At 24.7% G+C, this 22,293-nt stretch overlaps 3 protein-coding genes across 6 annotated transcripts in view; 1 reads left to right on the forward strand and 2 right to left on the reverse strand.

Annotated features, from left to right (window-relative positions):
• The window catches only part of LOC112594574 (40S ribosomal protein SA), a 3,101-nt gene extending 882 nt beyond the window's left edge, over window positions 1-2,219 (reverse strand). The window contains exons 1-3 of one of the 2 annotated variants that reach the window (XM_025339422.1): window positions 2,101-2,219; window positions 1,429-1,565; window positions 1,165-1,370 (exon numbers count right to left, since the gene is read on the reverse strand). In XM_025339422.1, coding sequence (XP_025195207.1) covers window positions 1,165-1,370; window positions 1,429-1,561 — 339 coding nt within the window. In that variant the 5' untranslated portion in view covers window positions 1,562-1,565; window positions 2,101-2,219. Of the gene's footprint in view, window positions 1-1,164; window positions 1,371-1,428; window positions 1,569-2,100 lie in introns of both variants that reach the window. The other variant, XM_025339423.1, reaches the window with a different exon arrangement.
• A 1,241-nt stretch (window positions 2,220-3,460) lies between these two features.
• On the forward strand, window positions 3,461-9,735 carry LOC112594596. Of its 3 annotated transcripts, XM_025339471.1 has the most exons (14): window positions 3,461-3,580; window positions 3,677-3,757; window positions 4,343-4,476; window positions 4,544-4,728; window positions 4,796-5,014; window positions 5,814-6,011; window positions 6,112-6,326; window positions 6,408-6,668; window positions 6,748-6,907; window positions 7,057-7,227; window positions 7,309-7,421; window positions 9,057-9,224; window positions 9,295-9,387; window positions 9,457-9,570. In XM_025339471.1, the coding sequence occupies exons 3-14, from the start codon at window positions 4,376-4,378 to the stop codon at window positions 9,568-9,570; spliced, it is 1,998 nt and encodes a 665-aa protein (XP_025195256.1). In that variant the 5' UTR covers window positions 3,461-3,580; window positions 3,677-3,757; window positions 4,343-4,375. The 3 variants fall into 3 exon arrangements, with proteins under 3 accessions (XP_025195256.1, XP_025195255.1, XP_025195257.1); XM_025339470.1 differs by lacking the exons at window positions 3,461-3,580; window positions 3,677-3,757 and adding an exon at window positions 3,903-4,044; XM_025339472.1 differs by lacking the exons at window positions 3,461-3,580; window positions 3,677-3,757 and having other exon boundaries at window positions 4,376-4,476; window positions 9,457-9,735.
• A 1,662-nt stretch (window positions 9,736-11,397) lies between these two features.
• On the reverse strand, window positions 11,398-15,288 carry LOC112594580 (nicalin-1). The gene is made up of 12 exons (XM_025339439.1): window positions 14,816-15,288; window positions 14,551-14,735; window positions 14,198-14,345; window positions 14,034-14,128; window positions 13,877-13,960; window positions 13,572-13,772; window positions 13,026-13,133; window positions 12,823-12,960; window positions 12,617-12,760; window positions 12,284-12,504; window positions 12,080-12,158; window positions 11,398-12,011 (listed from the first exon to the last, which is right to left on the reverse strand). The coding sequence occupies exons 1-12, from the start codon at window positions 14,985-14,987 to the stop codon at window positions 11,913-11,915; spliced, it is 1,674 nt and encodes a 557-aa protein (XP_025195224.1). The 5' UTR covers window positions 14,988-15,288; the 3' UTR covers window positions 11,398-11,912.
• Window positions 15,289-22,293: the final 7,005 nt, after the last annotated feature.

The raw sequence follows: 22,293 nt of genomic DNA on the forward strand, positions 1-22,293 counted from the left end.
TTCAGATTGACTGGGGTGTATAAGTCATCATATAAATATCGAATATGTAAATTCATTTTGTTAAGTATTAAATTTAATATATTGTAATATTAAATAAATGTAATACATGTATCTTTAGCATTTATATTAATTAAAATAAAAAGGAACATTTTTCATTAATTATTAATTCTAAAAACTTATGAGCAAGTAATAAGGAAAATAAAAATAAATCAGAACCATAATAATATATCAATCATTAACATTCAGATTGACTGGGGTGTTTTGTCATCATTTAAGTTTCATAAATATAAATAGCCAACATAATTTGTTGTACGTGACAATAATTAAGTAAAATAAAGAATTTCACTTAAATTTAACAATTAGAAAAAAAATATCATAGTTAACAATTACAATAGAATAACTTTATTAATCCATTAATAAGAGCACATAAATCATTATTAAATAAAGTATCACAGAGTGACTTCAATAATAAAGACATATATTCAGGGAATTTTGAAAATCTAATATCAGAATCTATAGATTGATTTATCATTAATTATTAATTTTCATTATTATTCTGATTGACTGTAGAGAATTACTTCACCATTTAAAAAAATGTATATATTAATATACATATTAATCTATAATTGAGTCTTGAATAACTAAAATTCAAGCAGGTTACGGTTTACAGTAAATTTATTATTTTCATTCATTATTAGTGAATATCTTGCGTTGTACGAACTATTTTTAAAAGACATAAAGTAGTTACCTTTTATATCTTACACTACAGATCACCTTAAGAAATAACTTATATATTAATTAATACATAAAATATTTCAACTGAAGAAAAATAGTATGATCATATATTATTTGAAACAGATCTTATTTAAAATTTATCACATCCAACTCTACCCATGATTATTGTAGTGTATTCTTTTAAATGTTATCTTATATAGTCAGGTGGTATACAGTATTGTGTATAAACCAATATACACATTCAAAATATGAATATAGTCAGTTTAGAATGCATTACATATTAAATAAATAAAAAAATTGGTTTGATCATATGTACTAATTATTCAGTCATATAAATTCAGATTGACTGGAGCGTACAAAAAAATCATTTCAAACAATATAAGTTGAAATAATAAACCTTAGAAATATAAATAAAATTATACAATTTACTTGAATTTGATTAGTAAAAGCTCCTGGAGTGAAACGACCAGCAATTGGTGTGGCACCAGTGTAAGCGGCAAACTTTAAAACGGCACGTTGTCCATAAGGCCTAGATGAAATAACGAAAATTTCTGATGGATGTTCAACAGCAACAATAGCCCTAGCTGCTAACAACAGTTTCTCCCATGTCTTGTTCAAGTTGAAAATGTTTAATCCTTAAAGTAAAATCTTAATAAACCTAGTGCTTAAACAACTTGATAAAATGTAATTTACCGCGGCTGTTTCTTTTATAAGCATATTGCTCCATTTGAAAGTTGACATTTTCAGCACCTAAGTGGGTGGTGGCAGCCAACATCTTGGTGACATCATCCTCTTTCAAGCCCAATACATCAAGTCCTCCCGACATGTTGCTACTTAGAAAAATATAAAAATAATTTAGTTTATTATAAAAAACAATGCATAAGTAACCAAAATAAAAGTACATAAAAACATTCAACTGATATACGTATTAAGCAAACACGATAAGTATATAAAAAAACTATTACCTGAATATCTAATGGAAAGTTATAAAATTTAGTTAGTCTATAAGATTAATTTAATCGAACTACACAATTATAAAAAATGGATAAATCCAACACAGGTTACAAACATAACCTCAAATAAAAAAAATCATATTTTTAATAATTCGTAGTTTATGAGCGAGAATTCTCAAAAATAGTTCACTGACAGAGATGTAAAAACGTAAATACGAGACAAATGGAACCTGCTGGAACTTTAAATCCAATCACAAGTTGAATTTATAGAATATGTCGCTTTACATGTGACCAATAAATTGACATGACGTGAAGCCAAGAGGCGGTGTTAATTATCCATCGTTAGCCCTAAATCTCATACATAACATCTTAACGAGTTGCAATAAATAAATATTAATATAATTATACTTACAGTTGGTCAGACGTCTAATTCAACAAGTTTTATTAAAAAAATTGACCAGAAAAATTAAGACTTGAAAAGAGTCAACGAAAAAGAATCATTTTCCAGAATGAGAGCGCCGCGTGAATAGGAGGAGCATGTACGTCTACTGTCGCAGTGCAGCCAACAAACGCATAGGCAAACTAAAATTATTGTTTTTCTAATATAATAAAATTAAATTGGAGGATTTCGATTTGTGACAAGAAAAGATAGAAAACGTATAAACAAAACAAAACAATATTTTTAATTTTTAATATTGTATAAATAATTAATTTTATGGCATATAGTAAATTATATGTAGTAAATTGTAAATATACCTTACCTCTCTTTTCCAGTATAATTCGAATGACCGGTTATTGTCTGAAGTCTACTTGTATAATATTTCGGTATTCAAATAAAAGTATTTAAAATTCAAATGTTATTTAAATACTTTAGAAAAAAACAACAAGTCTAAGTAGTCACCTGTTTAAATACGAATTAAGATTTTTTTCCACACAAGTCATTGTATTTATTAAAAAAATTCTTTTTTCTCTAATCCAAAAAAAACTGTTTTAGATTTGTAATTAAACATTTTTGTCTAATCAATAACTTTTTAATGTTACTATTTTTTTAGCATTATTTATTGTTCTATTACAATATTACTACTATTTGTATATTTAATAATCAAACTAAATTAATAGAAATAAAATTAATATTGTTAAAAAATTCAAATATGTCATATTATGTAACCTGAATTCATTTTTACCCATTAATACGTATCTATTCTGAAAAATAATATAAAATCAAAATATTAGTGTCAATTTGTGTTCTTAAAAAGATTACAGGTTGTCCGTGCTAAATAAAATATAGAATTTGTTCAATGTACAAATCTGCGTTTCTAGCAAATAAACTTTTATATTTTGTAATATTTTATCATAAAAAAACACTGAATAATTAATATAATATTCACTTCAAAATAATATAGTATTTCAAAAAAACAATATTGTGATAATCATCGTAGTCCCTAACAACCCCAAATGGGCGAAACAAATATTATACATTATACAATAGTGCAACATGATACTAACATTCATATGTCCAACAAACATAGTATAGATACCTAAGACAACGGTACCTATTAAAAATAAAAATCGTATTTTGTATTTTGATTGAAAGATTGTTAATAACATAATGATATTATATAACAATAAATTAATAAGAGTAGTTGATTAAATGATATATATTTTATTTCTGAAATTCAAATTCAAATATTAATTATAAATAATTCGTGAGTGTAATTGCTAATTTAATTATTATTGTTATACAGCTATAATGGATAAATTTGCACACCGATAAGTGCTTATATTGCAGTACAGTGTAGTTGCGTGTAAATCTTATTAATCGCTATAGGTTTAAAATAAGTATACCTAAGTAACTTATTGATGTTGAAGTCCATATTATAAATTATTAAAATGTACGTGAGTGATCAATTAATAATTAATAATTAATTTGTAAATGCAATTTGATTATTAACTTAAAATTAATATTATTTAACGATTTAATTTTTCAGCAAGAAAACTATTATACCGCTGAACGACTCAACGATCGAAAAATTATATAATATCAGTGTTTTGAAGAAGTAGTATACATTGTAAGTATTTCAACATGGTACAACAAGACTCATCACAAACTTACTAACTATACCTATTATTATTATTATTATTATTATTATGTATTAAAATTATTTTGTTTCTTATCTAACCGAAATTTTTGTAATCAGTAATCATAAATTTCTCTCAAAACGATTTAAATTTAAAACTGTGTTTAAAATAATTATTGTGTATAACTAATAATAACTATTATAATATATGAATTAAAATTATTGGAAACATATACCATATCAAGTCCGATGGTGCACACATTCGATATTTTTTACAAGTATGTAGTAATAAACTTTCATAAAAGATCATCCCCTGCAGGGATAAGTGTATCAGTTTCTATTGTATTGTTAACATAAAAAAAAAAATGGTGGAATCTTCGTGCAATAAATCCTACACATTGTTGTTTTCTTACAATATTTAAAATGTTTGGTTTCTTTAGTTTACTTGAGTTTTTTTAAATTCACCACAGCAAAATGTTTGTGCGACCTAAAATTAAGTTTTAAATTTTACTTTACTAGAGCTTAGAATAATACATTTTAAATTTTATTTTTAACTTCTAATATTAAAATATTTAGGTACTATCATTAATTGTAATTGCTCTGTACTACATGACTGAAGACTTAAGTTTCACTTTAAGGCCTTCATCTGGCCCATTTAAGAGTCCTAAAGAAATAGTAAAATTTTACAACGATTTTGACGGATGGCAAGAGTAAGTATATCTATAAAATTTACAGATAAATTTTTTCTGTGCTAATTAAACATATATTTGTGTACAGAGTTTTGCCAAAGACAGATAACACCTATTCACCTGGATCTAAATATTACAAGTATGAAATATCTCCTGGCATACCACTCATACCAAACATGTCAAGACTACCTCTTAAATCTTATGAGAAAACTCCTTTGAAACATGATTTTTCTGAAGACCAATCATCTCATATCTTTAATTCTAGTCATATAAGTTGGTTTATTAATTATTTAGTAATTATAGTTTTATAAAAATATGTAAATAAATATTAATTTTACAGAAAGAAAATTATTTACAACATCAACAACTTATAAACATTATAAAGTAACAAACCACAACGAAACAGAAACAGAAACCGAAGAAACTTCAATTACTACTCAAAGAAAAGCTGCAACATTTTTAAAGCACGTGTCACACTCAGTTCAATTATTTATTCAATTCATTATTTCATATTTTATTTCTATTTCTACATTATCTGAAATACATGAGTCTGTAATGGGTAAGGTATAAGAATGTATTAATACATTTGTTTTATAAGTTTACAATTTAATTGTGTATTATGTGGACGATTAGCTGTTTGATATAAAACAATATAGTACAAATAAATTATTGAATTTTATGTTTATGTGTATAAACATAAAAATATAAAATTCATAAAATATTTATGACTCTTATTAATAGATTGGGAATAAAAACAATTATTTAATGATTATTTCTTAAAAGCTTCTTACGTAATATATTTTGTTAACTTTTTAATGAATACTTAAATCTATTGTTTGATGAGACTACTTAGATACCTAGGTTCTTAAAAAAATAACTTGTGAAGTAAAAATGTATTTATGGATATTTAAAATCCTTATCATATTTTATTTTTAGTATTACTGTAGTACTGTAATGGTGAATACATAGTTGGCTTTGTATTATAATATATTTGTGTAACTTTTTAAAATAGTATATAACTAAAAAAATTGTATTAAATACATAACATATTTTAATCAATTTTTTTGTCAATAGTTCATTATTCTAACTAATATAAAACTATTCAAATATTGTCTGATGGGCGTAGGTAGGAAATATTTTTGTAGGGGGTTTTGGTCTAGTTCGATATTAATATTATAAAACATTAAAATTAAATATAAATTATTTATTCAGTTTAATCTTTAATTTTGGGGGTGTTATGCAATGTCTGATATATAAATTTATTATTTATATATAAAGATTAGCGTTATATTTTAACTATATGATTTTCTTTATTCCTAATTTATTTAATTAAATGTATTATTGACTTGTAATTTTAGAGATTGGATCCAACATAACTAATACTACTATTCGGAAGTTAACTAATTGGGTGCATTTGGCCACTATTACTATGGTGCACTACGATATAATCATCATCTCAACTATACGAAAAATTATTCATCATTATTTTGGACATACTAAAATAAACAATCTAATGATGTCCATCTTAATTTCAGCATTAATAATATTTTTAACTGGTAAAAATACATATATTTTACTATTTGTATATACATTTTTTAATATATTAAAACTATAAAACATTATTAACAATTAATATCATTACTTGTGTTTTTATAGTTGGTGTTTTAAATAATATGATACCTCTGAGTATTCCAGTATGGCAAGATTCTTGGACACATTTCCTTCTATCACCATTTATTAGCATACACAATTTGATTACATCAATTTTTCAAGTGTTTTCTTCTACTTTCCAGTTTGTATTAGATCTAGCAATAGTGATGTTTGCTTCAACGATGGTTGCATTAAAATTATTTGGGCAATTATTTTTTAATGTATGCAAAATATTGCATAGCCTATTAAATATTAAAAATGTTACTGTTTATTATAAAAAAAGTTAATTATTTTATATTCAGGTATTTCGTAATCTTAATACTGTTGTGGACTCAGCCAATCAAGTTCATACTATTCCTGTTGAACAAAATCAAAGATTTTTAGCTTTTGATTATAATCTGTTGGCTAGGAAAATTATAGCTTCTGAAGAATTTCAACATGTATTTTTCAATCAGTTAAATATTTCACAGTCAAATTTAGTAAAATTACATGATCAAGAATTTCAACAAATGTTAAAAAACCAATTAGAAAAACTGAACTCTGAGAACTTAAATTGGATTAATGTAAATTTATGTTGTATATATTTGTAAAGTAATTGAATTCTGTATTGTATACACATAATTATAAATTTATTTTATTTAGAATAAATTAAACAACCAAAAAATTACATTAAACAATGTTAAAAATGAAATTTCTGGCCAAGAAAAAGAAACTATTCATTTAATGGAAAAGAAAATTTTAGAACTACAAAATATTGTTTCAAACTTAATTAATAGCTTTGAGGATTACAAATCTAATTCAGGTGAATAGCATGGCATAATTAATAATGATGAGTATTTTTAATTAAATTGTTGATTACTTATGTATGTATCCAATTATTCTAATTAGAAAACCATTTATTATAAATGAAATATAAAAATATTTAAAATATATTTTCATACTTTTAATCAGCCATATTAAAAACAAATACTGAATCATCATCGAAAGAAGCTTGTTCTAAAAATGATTGGAATTCAATTGTCAATTATATTGAACAGTATGTCAACATAACAATGAAATCTACATTAAGTGTTTATGATGCTGACAAAACAGGAATGGTCGATTACGCTTTAGAATCTGCTGGTGAATATAAAATATTTACTATTTCAAGTTTTACTTTGCTTAATATTAACTAAAATAAAATATTTTAATTATGAATTTTAGGTGCAACGGTACTAGGAACACGTTGTACCCAAACTAAGCCCTCAACAGCAGCATTAACAATGTTTGGGATACCTTTGTGGTTTATATCAAATGGCCCAAGATTGGCTATTCAGGTATTTAAACTCATCATAAGTTATTTCAATGGTAAAATAAGAAATGTACTTAAAATATCATGTCTAAAAACCAAATTAAAAATTATATAGTATTCTTATAAAAATGATACATTACTTATTATTGTTCACAAGAATAAATCTTATGTAAAAAAAATTGAAAATTAATTTTTTGATGACTTGTTTTAGAAAAAAATTATTTTTTATATGATTAACATTCCCATTGATATCTTTCTTTTATGATGAATAAAAATCTCCTCTATGATAATTTTTTTATTTAAAACTTTAAAAATAAAGTATTTATTATGACAGTATTTAAAAAAATAAAATTATATTTATTTCTTGAATATTCCGATAATTTTTTTAATTAAATTGAATAATAGTTAATTTATAAATAAGTGTTTTATCTCTACTGAAAAATATTATATTTTCACATAGACTATTTTTCTTGTGAACATTATGGTCTACTGCAGCATCTACTCCATAGACCATAACCATGATCTATCTCAAAGTTTGGAAATCATTAAATTATTGCTGTGACTATACGAGTACTACATGAGTTTCTAGAATATCCCTCTATAGAGTGCATTAAAATGCTCATCATCCTAATAAATTCTGAACAAACTATTATCTTACAAATCTGGTATTTATTTTTACAAGAATTTTATTAAAATCAAGTTACTTATTATGATATTATGTTTAATATTCATGGTTAAATAACTAAAAAAAATTAATTAAAACAACTGTTTTGAGATTCTATCACATGCTCACATATGTCTGAGTAAAGTGTAAAATAGTATACATTGTAGAGTCTTAATAGTCTAGACAAATTCATTCTGAGTAACATCCAGATAAATGGAAGGTTTTCAAAATTACCTATTCAAATGACTAACATTTTTATTTTTAATATCTTCACCTTTATGTTTATTGCACTTTAAATTACAAAAATAATAAATAACTTTAACATAATAAATTACAAAAAAAAAGTGTCTATAATTAAAGAACTTAAAATAGTAATCAATAATTTTTTTCTGAGCAATAATTTTAATTCCGAACAAATTACAAATGTATTTATGAACAAATGGACTTATGCTGTCCAGACTATCGAGACTAGTGTAAATTATGTTCAGAAAAATTCATTTTGTTTTATAAATTTTACTTTTTAGTGAATTGATCTATCATTAAATTTAAAAGTAAAAATATTATCTGTATTTTCTTGTTGGTTTTTTTCTTTGTATTAACTTCAAACAAGTTATGTGAACTTTTATATTTTAATATTCATACCTTTAAAATAAATTAAATTAATCAATTATAACATTAAAACTGACAACATAAAATAGATTCTGTTAAACCTAAATCAACTATGTTATAATGTGTTTATTTGACTTGTATAACATGTCATGTGGGTATTAGATCTTTTTAATATTAACAGCAATTGTAGTTTAGAAAATGTAAATACTTTTAAAAAACAAAGATTATTATTTCTGTATTATATAATTGTTAGTTTAATATATATTGTCTATAACTAATACTTATAATTATTAAAAATATTAGTTTAAGAATAAATACTTATAAATTCTTGTATCATACTATTAATTAATTTGTATTATTATTGTTATTTTTGTTTTTCAAATTTAGCCTGGTGTTAACCCTGGTCAATGTTGGGCATTCATTGGTGCTAAGGGTTTTTTGGTGTTGAAGTTGTCCAAAACTATACATGTAACTGGTTTTACCATAGAACATTTGCCAAAATCACTTTCAGAAGATGGTCATATAAGATCTGCTCCTAAAGATTTCAGTGTTTGGGTTAGTATTTTAAAACATATATTTTAGTTTATTTTAATATTATGATTGTTTTTATTTTTTTTTATGATAGGGATTAAAACATGAATCGGATTCGAACGGTGAACTTTTGGGTAAATATCAGTTTACTGTTGACGGGCCTAGTTTACAATATTTTTCTGCTGAAGTGAGCAATATATTTTATTATTATTATTATTTTTATTTTTTTGTAAATAATCATCATTTTATGTTATAGAGAACAGATAACATTTACGCCATCGTAGAATTAAGAATAGAATCTAATCATGGACATGATGAGTATACATGTTTATATCGTATCAGGGTTCACGGAGATCTGGCTGTTGTTTAATGGTACTTAATGGATGTAGTCAAGAGATTTATTTTTAAGTACAAAGTTAAGGAACATTTATACTTTACTTAATTGGTTACCACTAGCCTTCATTTATAACATAAACAAAAAAATAATATAATTATTTTTTTATCACCAAAGATTGAAAGTTAATTTTTAATTTATTTTATGCCACTGCAATTAAAAGCTTTTGTGTTAAATTTAATAAAGTTTGAATTATTTATACTTTATTTTATACTCAGATAATAATTTTTTTTTTTTTTAATTTCGTATTTACATTTTTTGATTTTTTACGTTCATGATTATAAAGCCATACAATTTTATATTTTTGCGTGAATTAATTGTAAAAAGTTAAAATTAATATATTTCTTATGTTTAAATGTGTAAAATTTAAATCACTATTGTAGTGTCGTGTGTTATGAATTATGATCATATTTTATTTTAAATTTTAAATCTATTGTTAAATGTAAAAAATAAAAGAATATTGAATATTTTTATTATATTTAAAAAGAAATTGTGTAAATTAGTTAGCACATTGTAAAGTCAAGTTATAATAATTATAAGATTTGTAAAAAAAATGATTTTAGTCTACGTTATTACTGATAAATTGAAAAAAGATAGGTACCTTATACAAGTGTTAACTACTTAATAATTTTTTATTTAAAAATGTATAAAATTTACTAGAGAAATCAAAACAAAATGTTTACATATATTTTAATTGATAATTGTCTTTATCTAAAATAATGGAGTTGAAATTCTTCCATTTTAAGGGTTAATGCTCATCAATTTATGCTAAATGGCTGAAGAATAGTTAATTGTTTCTATTTATTTGACAATAACAAGACCAAATTTTCATTTTGTAGCCAAATCATTTAAATAACAAATTGGACAAAAGTTATTAAATTTTAATTATTACCTACATTGGAAAAATAAATAAAATGTAAGGCTTATAAATTGTTTTAAAATTTTAAAACATAAGAAAGACAAAAATAGTCATACTGTAGATCAGGGGTCAGCAATTGAATTTTATGGAGGTCCAGAAAATCAAAAAAAAAAAATTTCGAGGACCAGTAAAAACTAAAAACTCAGATATTAGTTAATAATTGTTGTGTTATCGCAACTATTATTGAAAATAGCAATAAACGATAAACACCATTGTAATCTCTAAATACATCAACTAGCATTATTTAAAAAAATATTTTTTGTGGTCCAATTATTTTTCTTTCATGGGCCGGATTTGGCTTGGGGGCCACCTATTGCCGACTACTGCTGTAGATCATACAACTAAGTAATATTACTTAAACGCCATAAACCTTAAAAATGTTATTAATGTAAGCTTTAATAATTTTATTTAGTGTTATCAAACACTATTAAATCATATAAACAAATAAATAAAATAATTTAACCTCAATAGATTATATTATAAATATTAAGTATAATATAATAAAAACTATAAAAACTTAATACAGCATTTGTAGGGGCGGATTGGTGATATTTATTTATAATGCGGTAAATCGTAAATATACACTTCAGTAGTGTACAAACTTATCTTCCATTAAAAATTTTGTTAGGTACTTACTGTTACTTATGTTTTATTTATGTTTAGATGCATGTAACACTATTTGTTTGGAAAAAAACAATATTTTAATGCAAAATTAAGGAAAATAATTAATGATTTAATTTTTACAGATAACATGTACACATGATGTCCCTGGAAAAGTATTTTATTTTAAATTTCAATTTTTAATGAATGATTTGAAAATACATTAACAAAAAAACAATACAATACATTTTTATTCTAAAATAAAAATAATAATAATAAACCAATTAAAAAATAACCATTATTTGTATATTGATATACATCATTAACTATTGCATACTTTGGTGTTCCAACTTTGACGTTTGATGAAGCAATTTATCTCAAAAATGAGCAAACATGGGCAGTGTTGTTTGTAAAATAGTATAAATTGTATTGTTCGTAGTATGAATTACGTAAAAAAAATGTTTATAACTCGTTACACTTAGAAACAAAATTATATTTTAAAATCAATATTCTAATCAGTCAAAATTAGAATAGTACAAAGTAAACTGAGTGGGATTAATAGTGAATAATTGATTTCACTACATTTTAATAATTCACTAACCTGAAACCTTAATTATTTAAACATATGCAGTAACACTTTGTACTCATGTTAACTAAAAAAAAAAAGAAAAAAACATTAAACACATTAAATTTGACTACAAAAGTTCGCTTTGAGCAAAAAAAAAAAAAAAAAGAATAAAATTATATTTATATAAAAATATATAAACAAAATAATAAAACAAGAAATAAATAAATCTATTTATCGTTGCTTTTCTTTGCGGTTATTTTTCTTCGGTAAGCTAATAACAGGTTCTGGTTTTGATGTACCAATGTATAAATCATATATAATTGGTACAAACTAAAATCAAAATAATTGATAGTTTATTAAGATTGGTTTTAACAGGTTTATTTCTATGTAATTTTTACCTGGATAAAGAAGTATACTATTGTCAAGTAAACAGCTATTGCTAGAGTAAGAATGAGATCAAACACTGCTGGTTTAACACTAAAAATATCATACATTTATCAGTTTTAACATTATACATAGTTCTATAACTATACGACATGATTAATTTGTATAAATCGATCATAAGTTATCACAAGGTAAGCAATTTATAATATTTTACTAACCTGTAAACTTGTAAAGTAGCCCTGGTAACTGTGTAGAATGAAAACTGTGGATCAACTTTGTCTGCAGTCAAATGAGACACATTAACGTCTTTTAAATATTTATTCATCAATGAAAATAAATTATCAACTAATGGATGGTTTTTTTGAGCTATTATTTGTGTGGATCTAGGCTGTAAAATTAATAAATCCAAAGAGGTACGCAACGATTCAAAATCGACATTCTGAAAAAAATTAATTAACTTATGTAGATACTTAATAATAGTATATATTATATAAAATATTGCAAAGAAGATTCATATTGAAAAATATCATAAAATAATTGATAGAACTCACAACTTTGGGTGTTTCAGATGTATTATAATCATACAAATGAGCAACTAAAGTTTTAACTATAATCTGAGCATTGCGATACACAGTTTTTGAATCTAATGTTTCACTTGTATCCAAAATCGATTTCCTTGAACTGTTTTTGTGACTCTGTTAAGAAATAAATTATGATGCAAATATCTCTAATATTAACTAAAATAAAGGTAAAATACTTTTAAACTAGATAGAGTGAAAGAAGGCAATCTTCTTATACTGTATCTTTCATGTTCCCAAGCAAGTGTATCACTACCTAGATTTATCTTTTTATGAATGATTTTCAGTCCATTTTCTCCTAGATTATTATTAAGTTCCTAAAATAGAAAAAATATATAATAATAATAATAATAAATTATAAATATAATATAAAATAAATTACATTCATAAAATTTCCCATTTTGCTGTCATCTTTTGGTGGTTTTGAAACATGAGCATAAATATTCCTATCGCTACCCAATGAATCTAAACATAATACAAATGACACATCCTAAAAAATAAACAATATTTTTTGTTAATTAAAACATTTTAATAAGTAGGGGTCGAGACTTGATGACCTAAAAATCTTTAAAAATTCACTCAAAAAAAGTATTAAAATGACTTAAAAAATTATCAAAAAATAACATGACATTTTCAAAAATTACGCTTTTAATAAGAAATCATTGTTTTTAATTATTTATTTATTATTTTATTCATCTGAATTTAAACAACGCTAATATTTTTATATATTAAATATGTTTTTTTTTTTTACAGATTACAGGATTTAAATTAAATTTAAAATGAAAATAAAAATTGTTCCATTGAATTTTACATAACATAAATCATATTTCTGTAAATACAAGCCTTATGTAAACGCATTAGAAAAAAAATATAAATGCATCAAGTTCCGGGCCTTATTAATAAGAAATTTAAATATATTTTTGATTACTTGTAATGTGTTAGATTTTTCCATTTGTTGTTCAATCCAGTTTTTAGATCCTAGATAGTTAAGCTTACCACCACCACTTAAAACAAACATGACATTATACTTGGGTCGATTTTTCTCTGCATAGACTCGACTAAGTATTTTGGCCAAAAGTAAAAGTATGGCAGCTCCTGAGCCATTACTGTCAGCGCCATATGATAACTCCTAGATATAATAATTCATGTATACAATTATTACATTGAGATATATGATATTTATTTATTTATTATAACAAAAAATGAATTCAAAATTAAATACTGATTGCTTACCGGCGCCAAACCAAAACTGTCATAATGAGCAACAATCAAAATACTGGGCAACTTATCTTGAAACCCATATCCAATCAATTGACCCTAATAAATTAAATAATTTTAAGTTTAGCAACAATGTTAATGTAAAACTAAATGTACACATTGAATAGTTTACTTGAATTGTTGATATGGCAATATTCTGTTGTAAAATTGGTTTATTAGTTGATACTACTATTTGATATCCGTTTGCAGAAACAGAATTAATAAAAGCTAATAAAAAAATAAATTGAAGTATTAAAGCATTTAGGAATCATAATTTAAAATATTTAAGTTTGACACCTTTGGCTGCAGAACTTGCATTTTCATCAATAATTTTGCTATCAGCCAAATCGTTCATTAATTTGTTGACTTCAGTAGACCAATTTATCATATATATTGGTATGGAAGTATCAGACAATAAAATGGTTTGTTCTATTTCTAACATTCTCTGAAATAAAGTATATTAATTTATGTATAAATAACCATTTAAAAAAATCTAAATAGGTAAAGGCCAGTATAATAGGTAGTTTTCGGTTTAATTTTTAAATTAAAAATAATAATACTGAGTTAAGTCAGCTATAAAATTTGTGACGCTCAGAAATGGTTTTTGCTTATCGACTAGATATTAAATAATTAGTAAAACAATATCTCACGTTCTGTTGCTCTCTAGTATGTGGTGAAGGCGGTACAACCAGCACTAAGGCGCCTGATCCAGACGCTATTTGTTCATAGGCTTCTGTCGTGAAATTGTCCATTAGTACAAACACACAATGCCTGGACCGACTACTCCAAGTTTTCAGTGATCTGGCTTCCAAGTTGATTATACTGCTTTTAGAACCTGTTGTTGAAGAAAATAAATGGAATCAGAGTCATCAAACCGGCTAATAACGTTTCGCAGTTGACACTTTAGTACTTTACCATATGTGGTGCCTTGCAAACTGTACTGTTGGGCGCGGTACACAGTAAGCTCGTGCGCCGCGTTCGCCGGACACACCGGACTCATGACCAACAGCAACGGGATGGCGATTAACAGATACATTGGGAAGCCGGTTTTCAATATTTCCGAAAACTCGTCAGATTCCCCCAACATCGTTGTTATTGTAATAATATTTTATAATACTAGTTAATTAGATATTTAAGTGTTTGCCGAGAAAAAGTAAACAATAATACTCTTTGGTAAGTACCTAACGAAGGCAATAGAAAAATAACTATTTTAAATAACAATCAACACGGAATGCGAATCGGTACAATTTACGTAGGGTAAACTAGTTATATCTACCCGAAAAATTCGATTCGGCGAGTCGTGGAACACGCCGGCGAACGCGAACGGTGGTTACTTCGTGTTCGTTTTCGACATGTACCTATGCGGATGATGGAGACAGCAGAGCTAGCTGCTACACCCGTTGAGTTGATTCTTATCATCTGCAGATAACGGGCTCACTCGTTTGTTAGGTTGCCTATGTACTGTACGACATAAGATCGAAATATCGGGAACGCAAAAATTGTTTTAAAATATAATAAAGTAACCTGAAATATAACCTCTCAAGTCTCAGAAAATACGTCAAATCTTTTATGAAAAAAAATATGGATAATCACGCTGTGCAATATGCAAATTTTTTGAGTTAAACACTTTAAAAAAAGTAGGCAAGTGAGTACCATTCTTACTTCTTTGTACACTTTATAGTTTGTGAATATTGTTTTGTTAAATCATTTTTGATAAGTCATCTTGTAAGTATATACTTGTTATAATAATTATCGACTATTTACCTTATGTGTATAAGTAGGTACTAGAATTATATTATTTTTCGTAAACTATCTACATATAATATTTTTAAAAGACATTTTCATCAAATACAAGGTGGATGAAATTATTACATAAAAAATAAAATAAATTAATAACCAGAAAATTTAAATTAATACTCAATATCAATAATAGTTCAGAAAGAAGACTTAAAAAAAATTTATATTACTAGAAAAAATAAAAAAATAATTTAACCTAGCCGCTAATCAACCTACCTCTCTAAATACAACTGTAGCTGAGTTTGCGGATGACAAGGCAATTATAGCGATGCATGAAGATCCAATTTCTGCTTCTCAAAACCTTCAACATCACCTTAACTTACTGTCTGATTGGTACAATAATTGGAGAGTTAAAGTAAATCAATCTAAGTCACTACACACTACCTTTACTCTTCGTATTGCTCCCTGCCCAGAAGTTTCCTTAGCTGACATACCTATACCTGCATCTCAATCTGTTAAGTACTTAGGACTAACCATTGATCGTCGCCTCACCTGGGCGCAACATGTAAGGGGAAAAAAACTCGCCCTAAATGCACGTATTCGGTTGCTCAAAACGCTATTAACTAACAAACACACTAAATTAAATATAAAATTGCTTATTTACAAATCCTTAATTAAGCCTATGTGGACATATGGGTTCCAACTGTGGGGTAATGCCAAAAAATCCAATCTCAAAAAAATACAAACCGTACAAAACAAAATTTTGCGCTCCATCACCAATGCTCCTCCTTATGTTTCAAATTTTACTCTCCACTCTGACTTAAAAATGAAAACTATACAAGAAGAAGCCAGAACGTATTACAAACGTTTTTTCAACAAATTGTATGCTCACTCAAACCCTCTAATATCCGGTCAAGCCACTCACACGATTCCTGGAAACCCTCCACGGCGTCTAAAAAGAAACTGATACTGAGATCTGCTTAATAAATAACAGAGAAAAAAAAGGCTAGGTTTAAAAAAAAAAAAATGCAATAATAATTAAAAAAAATATTTAGTTACACAAATTAGGAAGTGCTATCACTGGATGGTTTCTTCCCTCACCCTATTCATGTTTTTTTTATTATAATGTAGCACATATTCTCATTATGCCTATGGGTATAGATTGTGATTATGAAAAAAAAAAAATTTTTTTTAAGTTTTAAACAAATAGTTATAATCAATTACTTTTAATATTGACTTATAAATAATAACAAAATCAGTTATTGTTTGATTTGAAATTATAGTATATGTATTTTAGATTTTCTATTTAAGGGAATTTTTCTTTCGACCCACACACAATCACTTAATATTTTTAATTTTTTAGGGAGTTGAAAGTGGTAATTTTCTGTCTTTGTCTAATACACGAGCAATGTAGGTTTCTAGACATATTCTATTTCCAATGTACCGACTGATATTATGAAGCGATAATAATTCTGAAAACAGATTTTTTATTTTGCGTCAAGTTTTCTTAAAATTGGCTTTCCTAAATTTTTGATTTTTTAATTTTAACAATTCCAAAAATTGAAATATGTTAATTTTTTTATTAAATTTATTTTAATATAACATTTTTAGAATTTCGGGGCATATAATATAAAATGTGGAAAAGTCAATCTCAAGTAAACTTGATGACTAATTTAAATCGGTTTTCGAAATTCTTTTCGCTTCATTATATCAATTCTAAGTTGGAAATAGAACACGTCAGTCGTCAATAATCCTATGTTGCGCGTGCATTAGACAAAGACAGAAAATCCTTGCTTTCAATTCTCTTAAAAATGTATTTAAACTTAGATATTATAGTCATGAATCATGATCAAGTAGTTATTTGTATAATGCATATTTTAACCAAGTTAAGTTACTTAAAATTTTGGTACTATATAATATGTGCTTATAATATATTAAGACTATTAAGTGCAGGTATTAACAATAACATCAATTTTATATGTGAAGTTTGATGTAAATTATATTATATTGTTATAATCTTAAATGATTTTAAAATATTATCAAAAATGCATACGAAGGTATTTATTGATAAAATATATGCTTTGAAATAAAAGAATCATCTTATATGTAATAAAAATTTCTTAATATAATTGTAGATATTTTACATAAAATAATATAATTCTAGTAGTTATAACACACAAGGTATAAAGTAGATTATAAGAGTACAGTAAGTTTCAAGTATATATACATACAAGATGATTTACTAAAAATTATTTAACAAAACTAAAGAATAGATACAAAACAATATTCACTAACTATAAAATGTCAATAGATTAATAACTATAATTTTAAAATCATCATATAAAAATATAACCCTCATATCTTTCAAACTTATATAACCGTGGACTCATTATCCTTACTATAGTTACTAGTTACTACAAAAAGGTAAGTAACTCAATAACTACTCGTTCGAATTTCAATTTCTAGTAGATACATAAACATTTTTAAGAAAATTAATTGCTCCATTATTTACCGTAATTAAAATTGGTTTTATCCAAACTGCATCATATAGGATACTCCTTAAATGTTGTAAAAAATTTAAAAAATATTTGAAAGTGTATGGTTCTTAAATTCATCTAATTAAAAAAAATCAGATTTTGAATAAATTAATTATTAAAAGAAAAAATGAAGGCGATGATACTTGATTATGATATTAACTATATTTTGTTAGATATACATAATTGACTTTGTACTCCATCTCGGCACTATTAATGCTTAATGAATCGTCCTATGTATATATTATATGCTCAAGAAGGCTGACTATAGGGTTTAACTAATACGTGCGTTTTAGATGGATTATATGCGTAGACATTATTCAGTTGAATCGCTGACGTATAATATAATACTTATATTATATATTATACATTCACACACATACTCTTACAGGCTACTTATATATATATTTACGCAAAAGTATATAATATATAAATACATTCCATGGCGGAAGTAATTTTTTTTATTTTATCGTGAGCTAACAGGGTCCGTAATCCTCATATACACGAGTACATGTCACAACATACAGTCATCGCCCGTATTATTATTACTATGCTCTATGCATACGTCGCGTATTCCTCTCAAGTAAAAAAAACCTTTTAATATGATGTATTATAATAAATGTGCGCATATACCTGGCGCACTAGTACATAATATCATAACACTATTTACCATCCAAGTAGTAAAAATGACAAACGTACAAAAACGTACGTTGCATATACATATTTAATTTAATCCCTGGATTTTAAAACTGCAGTCCAGTATAGCAGCTAAATTATATTGGTATGGGTATTAATAGTTATTACCATATAATAATACACTGTAATACCGATAAACGTAATATTGTAATGCGTACGTAAACGTTGAAGTTTTTAGTCATAAACTGAATACTGATTAAAAAACGCTTTTTATATATTGTTTTAAAAATTTCTTCATTTCAATAACAAGTAAAATAACGGCACGATTATTAAATACATAGTATTTAATATATATATAATAATATAATATAATAAACGGTATAATAAAAAAATTATGCAGTTGATTTAACTAATAGAATGTAGATAATTAACATCCTACAAAAAAAATAATAATAATAATTTGGAGTTAAATAAACTAATTTTTTTTTATGTGGAATATTTGTAACATTGTTTTGGAGTCAAAACAACAACAAATTATTTTTAAATGATTTTAAACAAAGTTTCAAAACAAAATTATCTTCAAATAAAATTTAAAACAAAATGTTCGTTTACTATAGCCATTATGTATATATGTATTTATATGTATAGAGATAATTGTGAACAATTATATTTTATATAATTTTATTTTACTTAGTTACTTATCTCGTATAGTATATTGTACATAGTAATTATATTTGTTTATGTGTAGGTTCGAAAAGTTCGAAAAGTTTACTAGTTAATTTATGAAAGCATAAAGCTTTCTAATTATCTTAGTTAAAAATTATACCCCAAGGGCTAAAAATATACAAACTATAGAAAACACTCTTAAATTTGTTGGAATTGAAAAAATAAATATCGTAAAATGTACGCAAATTATAAGCCTTTTTAATCTACATAATTATTTTGGATTTTTGGTTTCATCAACTTCACGTCGGTCCACGCAAACCCATTTTGCGTTTTGAAATTTAATATTTGTAATTTAAAATACTTACAAATAAAATATGCGAAAGATAAAATATATAAAACTTTTTTTGAATAAAGGAGAGTTTAAATATTAAATTGATAATAATTATTATTTATATTTATTTGTTGGTTTCCATAATAATGGTAATTATATCATGTGTAAAATAATATAAACGAAACTTTTTTTATATAATTGAGTGATCTGAAACTTACTTAGCTATCTCGTTCGACTTTTAAATTATAAATCATCAAATGGATAATATGAATAGCTTCATAAAAATTGATTTATAAGTTTAAATCATTAATCAACCCGATCAATAATGTAACTTTGCTACCATTATAGTTGGTCGCATCTTTTTTTATATATGGATGAATGTATCAGCTCATATTACTATCAAATTAATAAATTATTATTTTTTTTTTCTGAGTGGAGTGATAAATATATTGATTATACGATAATACGTGGTTTTTTGTGTTTATCAACATCTTTTGAAGCAGTAGAAATGTTTTGAATTTAAACTTTGATGTTTAAATTTGGATGAAATTACATATTTAAATTATACATAATAGTATTAATTATTTTGTTATAATTCAAAAACATTTTTCGGGACTTAAAACTTTTATATATATTATGAATTTTACTATACTTAATGGCATTTATAATTTTAAAATATTATCTATTTACTTATACCATAACTTAATAACATTATTTTAAGATAGAATAGTATTATAAATTATAATACTAATTTATTAAGTGGTTAACTCAAAAGCTAACAACAATATTATATTATGGTATGAATATATATATTACTATAAAGTATAAATATTAAATAATTTTTATATAGTAAATGCATTATTTCGGAAAAATTAAATAAGCCTACCATAATACTAATAGACAGCAATAGTTAAATAAATTACTTTAATAATGTGGTCTAAAATCATATCATAAAATGTATTTAGAAATATATTTAATGGTATACCTAGGCTAAAAGACCTAAGGACCTCTTCCGTCCAGGAACGTTTTTCTTATAATGATATATCTTTAAACTCAAATTCAACATTTCTATTACTGTGACTCTGCCCACGCTTACTTTATACAGTAGGGTGGTATTTTTTTTATTAATTATTCTTACTTTTTTTTTATTTATTGTTAATACTTATAGTAAATAATAAATGTACATATTGTACATACGTATGATGTATACTATATAAAATAAAGTTAATACAAATATATTTATTTTTTTTAACAACAACATGCAATTTCAGTCTCTTATTCCATATCAATATATTTCCTGGAACATCATTCTCGACATTTTTCGTACAATATCTTTCTTCGGAATGTGAAATTAAAAATTTACATTGTCATTCAAAAATATACAAAATTTAAAAATGACAAATTGACAACGATAAAAAATATAATGTTCTTTTTCAAAAATGTTATTTTGTAAAATGTAATAATTTAACGTTATATAAAAACATATTTTTTTAAATATTTATAGTTATGAATTAATGTTTAAATTAACGTTAAATGAATCACTTGGTTAGATGCTTATGTGTAATTTAATTTAATCTAATTTTATTATTGTTAAGGATACAACTCTATTTATAAGAATCACTAGCAACGAGTATATTGTGATAATCTAAAATAGAAATAGAAAATAGTTTATTACATTACCGAAGGCCATCAGATATAAATTATATTATAATAATAATGCAATAATTTAAAATTTCATCTGTATAATATTATTACGAGGAGAAGAGCTCCGTGGCGGTTCTTAAATTTTTTTTTATTTAAAAAAATGGCTATACAAATTCAGGTAAAATATTTTACAAGTCATAATACAATTATTCGGTAAATATTAAATTAGTTCTAGTAATACATTATAATAGGTGATAATAATAAATAATAAATATTATATAGACTTCTATTAAAAAATTATAATACAACTCATATATCTAGAAAAAAAATTTGATCGCATTATACTATTCATACTATATGCATAATTTCATGTTATGATTATTCGACTAGGTTCGATATTATAATAAGTAAGAATTTATAATATTATTTTATACTAATTTAATATTTTATTTTTAGTGAACACGTCTTCATGATTTTTTTAAAATTAAGACCCTCAATTTTATTCTAACATACCACCCTTCGGGCTTTTGTACGAATCGATTGGTTTAGTATATTATGTACCTACATACAATTCGCATTCATTAAAAATTCAAAATAACTCACCCGAGTATATACGCTAATTGATTTTCGTTATAATAATATGTAGTAAGTTATAATGTATAATATATATGTAGGTAATATGATGTTTATTCGAAATGTAGTAGTTTTATATATAATATTACCATATGTGTATAATAGATAAATACATTAAGGCAATCGCGCAGCTATCCGAGTTAATTCATAAGATTCGAGATTTAAATCTTATCGATTCAACGTCATATATAGGGTAATTCACCAAGCATGCT

The sequence above is a fragment of the Melanaphis sacchari genome, unplaced genomic scaffold, assembly GCF_002803265.2.
Source record: "Melanaphis sacchari strain LSU unplaced genomic scaffold, SCAv2.0 Contig23_pilon_pilon, whole genome shotgun sequence".
NCBI classification, from domain to species: Eukaryota; Metazoa; Arthropoda; class Insecta; order Hemiptera; family Aphididae; genus Melanaphis; species Melanaphis sacchari.